At 45.1% G+C, this 4,163-nt stretch overlaps 1 protein-coding gene across 1 annotated transcript in view; it reads left to right on the top strand.

Annotated features, from left to right (window-relative positions):
- LOC119274523 overlaps positions 1 to 1,920 on the top strand; it is a 5,206-nt gene extending 3,286 nt beyond the window's left edge. The window contains exon 4 of the mRNA XM_037555231.1: positions 447 to 1,920. Coding sequence (XP_037411128.1) covers positions 447 to 1,727 — 1,281 coding nt within the window. The 3' untranslated portion in view covers positions 1,728 to 1,920. The remainder of the gene's footprint in view (positions 1 to 446) is intronic.
- Positions 1,921 to 4,163: the final 2,243 nt, after the last annotated feature.

Here is a 4,163-nt window from a genome sequence, read left to right as displayed (position 1 = left end):
GCCCGGGGCATGAGGCCCAAATCCTTTGTGTGCCCTAGCAAAACACTGTAGCAATTGTACAGTATACAATGAGGGCCCGGGCGGCCTGCTGGGCTGGATCTGCCCCTGGATCCAAGGCATACTATTTTTGAAGCTTATTTGATAAATGTATGTACGATAAATGAAGTATTTTACTCAGCATGATCCTTTCTCCCTCGCATGCACCTATTCATTAGCACTATCAGCCATGCAAAATACTCCTTCATTCTTGTAAAGCAATCATCAGAGGTCAGTCCTATCACCTGTCTTTGTGCAAAGTCCAAAAACACTGCACATTAATCAACAGAGGGGATATTAGTATATACTGAGTGTTGGTTGGTGGTCCGTGTGCGTGTTTATTAAGTTGTTTCTGTCTGGATCATCCACATTTCATATTGTCTTAAACATCTTCCTTGTTATTTTACCAGCTAAGCATTGGCAAGCAGTGGAAGGAAATTCTTGAGTACAAGGACTCAATTGAGTTCATTGTTCATGATAGTGATGCAACGGCAGTACAATGCTGGTCTTCCACGTTTCCCGATGATCCCCTTGACGTCATCTACAACAAGGTCCCCAGTCACTGCAGCCGCGTGCGCTTTGCTGCCGTCTGCAGGTCGTGGTGCACTGCAGCTTCGCGGCACCCTGCACTGCCTGAACTTCCGTGGTTGCTCCTCTCACCACGCGACCGTGACACAACGAAGCGCCTGTACTGTCCTGAGGACAGCAAGAACCTGCGCATCTCACTCCCGAGCGATTTCATCGGCAACTGGTTCGTCGGCTGTCATGGTGGTGGCTGGGTTGCATCATTTGAACCGCCACCGTTCAGGATCTTGAACATTTTCTCCAGTGTTGAGGTTGCGCTCTCCGAGAAACAGAAGGGAATCGTTTGCCCAGGCCGCCTTGGCCAGATCATCATTTGGAAAATCATCTTCTCCAAACCACCCACCTCAAGTGACTGTATCATTGCTGCCATCACCGACAATCACGGCATTGCGCTCTGCAGGGTTGGGTCTCCGAACGGTGGGTGGACGACAAAAGGAGATGTAAGCTACACCATGGAGCTTGCAGACATCGCCTTTTGCAACGGTGAGCTCTATGGCCTCACACGAGACAGATGGGAACTTGTCAAGTTTGTGATCGGCGTTGACGAAGACGGCGCGCCTCTGGTCACGGCCGTGGATCGGCTGGTGGTCACCCCCGAGCACCAGCAGCCCCCAAGTGTCTGGGCCAACCGGGTGGATGCCAGCTACATTTTTGAGCTACACGGCAAGCTTGCGACGGCGGTGAGGTCCCCATGGTCACCCAACCTCAGACCATTCTTCAAAGTGTTCGAACTCGTTGACGTCGAGGCCAGCGAGGGGATGGCACATGGCGCACACAAATGGGCAGAGGTGATGAGCTTGGGTGACTTTGCCCTATTCCTGGGTCCAAACAGCTCCAAGGCGGTGCATGTGTCAGCAGACAGGCGCGGTGGTGTGAAGAGAAACCACATCTACTACTCCTACCATCGCCGCTTAGCGCAGAAGGAGGTCCTTCTCAGCACTGACCTGGTGTTCCTGACAAGCTCCAATGCTGATGGTGATTCCGTGTACTACAGGGAAGATGAAAGCTTATCCGCAGCCGTGGGCGGCGTTCATAGGATCGGGGCAGTAGGATACTATGTCAGGGGTAGCCCTAATCCTCCAGTGTGGCTTCTCCCCCAAGCATAGCGTTTTTTTTATATATATATATTGTATTGCTTAGCTGCTGCACATGTTCGCTGTATAACCGTAAATGCTCTATGGTTTCAACCATGTTGTATTTAGAACAAATGTACAGCAATTATAATCGATCTGTACTCATGAATAAGAGAAGAAGTAGTGAATCTTCTATATTCTTTTCCCAGTTAACTTGGGAGTTTGAGTTGAATGCCGGTGCCTGGGAATAGCTGGCGGATATGAACTCAAATGAACAAGCTGAGATAATATGAACGTCTGATAAGTAATGTGTCATGTGTCAAGATAGTTCAAGGTTGTTTTTTTCGTTGGGAAAAGAACTTGTGTTTGCCTGAGTGATCAAACTCCGGTCCTATAATTTTCTTGACAGCAGTTCTTTCCCCTTGAAACATGGGCAAAAGCTTTGCCTCATTTCATTGAATAAGAAGATTTATGAACGGAAGTGTTGTTCTGCTCCCGGGTGCATTAGAGAAAATAGGGAGAAAATCAAAAAAATCAAAAAAAGTTCCTAAAAAACATTGTCGAATGTTTTATCAACATGCAAAGTTTAGTGATGAATAACATTCGTGGACGTCCGGAAAAAAGATCGATGTCCCAAAATGCTTTAAAAAATTGCCCTTTAAGAACATCATTTTTTGTATTTTTTGCCTAGACCTCCACGAATATTTTCTTTCAGCACGAGAATTTGTTTGTTGGTAAAACATCCATCAATGTTTCTCTCAAAAAAAATTATTTAAAATTATTTGATATTTTTTCTTCTGATTTTACTGTTCACTTCGGTGCATATGCACCCAGTACAGAAACTCCATGTCTGTTAATGAAGTACAACACTCGAATGAGGGCTCGACACATACATGGAGGGGATTACTCTCGCAGCATGACCGCGCTCAAGTGCTTCGCCCCCAGAACACGCCTCGAACTTGGTGTTGGCAAAGATAGTCATTGGTGAGGCATAAATGTTCCGGAACACCCGTGCATTCCTTCCATTCCAATTTCCCAAGACGTGAGCACCATGAGGGAGGCCAACGCCTTCCTCCGATGACCATTGACATGGATTACAACGAACCACCCACCAATTTTCCCATTATGAAAGTTGGGTTAATCGACGAAGGAGAGATTGTGGAGACCAAACCAATCTCTCAGCATGGTCCAAACGTGCATGGAGATGCGACCGTGGAACATAAGGTGTGCAACAGTTTCCGGGGCTCTATTTCAAAGCTCGTAAAAGCTGCGGTTCAGCCAACCTCGGCGTTGAAGGGAGTAGGCTGTCCAAATTTTGTTTTGCAAGATAAGCCAAGCAAAAAAAGAAAATTGATCTTCGGAGGCGCCCAGTTACTCGACACCACCGGCTTTATGATGGACGAGGCAATGTCATCAAACTGTGTCTTGTAAGCGGACACCGAAAAGTAGGCTCCAAGTTATGGCATGAGGCACGTCGTATTGATCTTGTAAGCGGACACCGAAATGCACCTCACTAAGGAGCTCCCATAGGGAGAAGAACTCCATGAGCTTCTGCACATTTCAGCTCCATCAAAATGTCCATCTTGCTTATCCATTCATCACCCACAAAGTGTAACAATACCGTTCTTTAGCTTGGACAACGCAAAGACTGAGGGAGCAATTTCTTTCGGTTTCACACCATTGCGCCAAGAGGCATGCCAAAATTTGGCCTTATTTCCATCCCCAACCACAATGTTGGTGCAGTTATAGAAAAGGTTCATGCCATCTGTGTGTCACATGATGTTCCCAAACTCACCCAAGACCAAGCTGGGTATGTCCACTCTAGGCAAGGCCATCGAAGTCATAGCGCCATCGCAAACGGGGTCGAGTTGGACTGGCCCATATCGCGAGAGGGTGAGCGATTTCTGTGATTTGCACACTATTCTTGATCCTTTTATAGCCTATAATTTTTTTATTTCATGTTTTTATACTGAATTTACTTTCCCCCCTTTTTGTGTATATTTTTCTCGACTCCTTTTTGTTGTTGTATCATTTCTACCTTTTATTTTTAATACAAAAATACTTTTAAATAATCATGGTTATTTCCTAAAAAACCACAAACATATTCTAAATTTGATGAATACCTTTTAAAAAATGATGAACAATTTCTAAAAACTCAAGGATGTTTTTGTTAAAACATGACAAAGTTTTCCAAATTTTCATGACTTTTTTTTAAATATAAGAAGCATTTTTGTGAAACGCTTGGTTTCCTTAAATTACATGTTATTAAATTATTTGAAGATCCTTTAGCCATTAGTGGTGTTTCAGCAAGCATTTTATCTTTGGAGAGGAAAAGCACCACTCTCTTTTTTTTGTGGGTAAAGCAAAGCAGGAGTTTATTCACAAGTGACAACGCAGCGGAGCTCTACTCTGGGCTGGCTTCGGCGGCAGTTCTTCTTCCCGGTGCGTGTTTTAGCGGCATTTTGCAAA

Source organism: Triticum dicoccoides, chromosome 3B (genome assembly GCF_002162155.2).
Source record: "Triticum dicoccoides isolate Atlit2015 ecotype Zavitan chromosome 3B, WEW_v2.0, whole genome shotgun sequence".
NCBI classification, from domain to species: domain Eukaryota; kingdom Viridiplantae; phylum Streptophyta; class Magnoliopsida; order Poales; family Poaceae; genus Triticum; species Triticum dicoccoides.
This window is presented reverse-complemented; position numbering and strand designations above follow the sequence as displayed.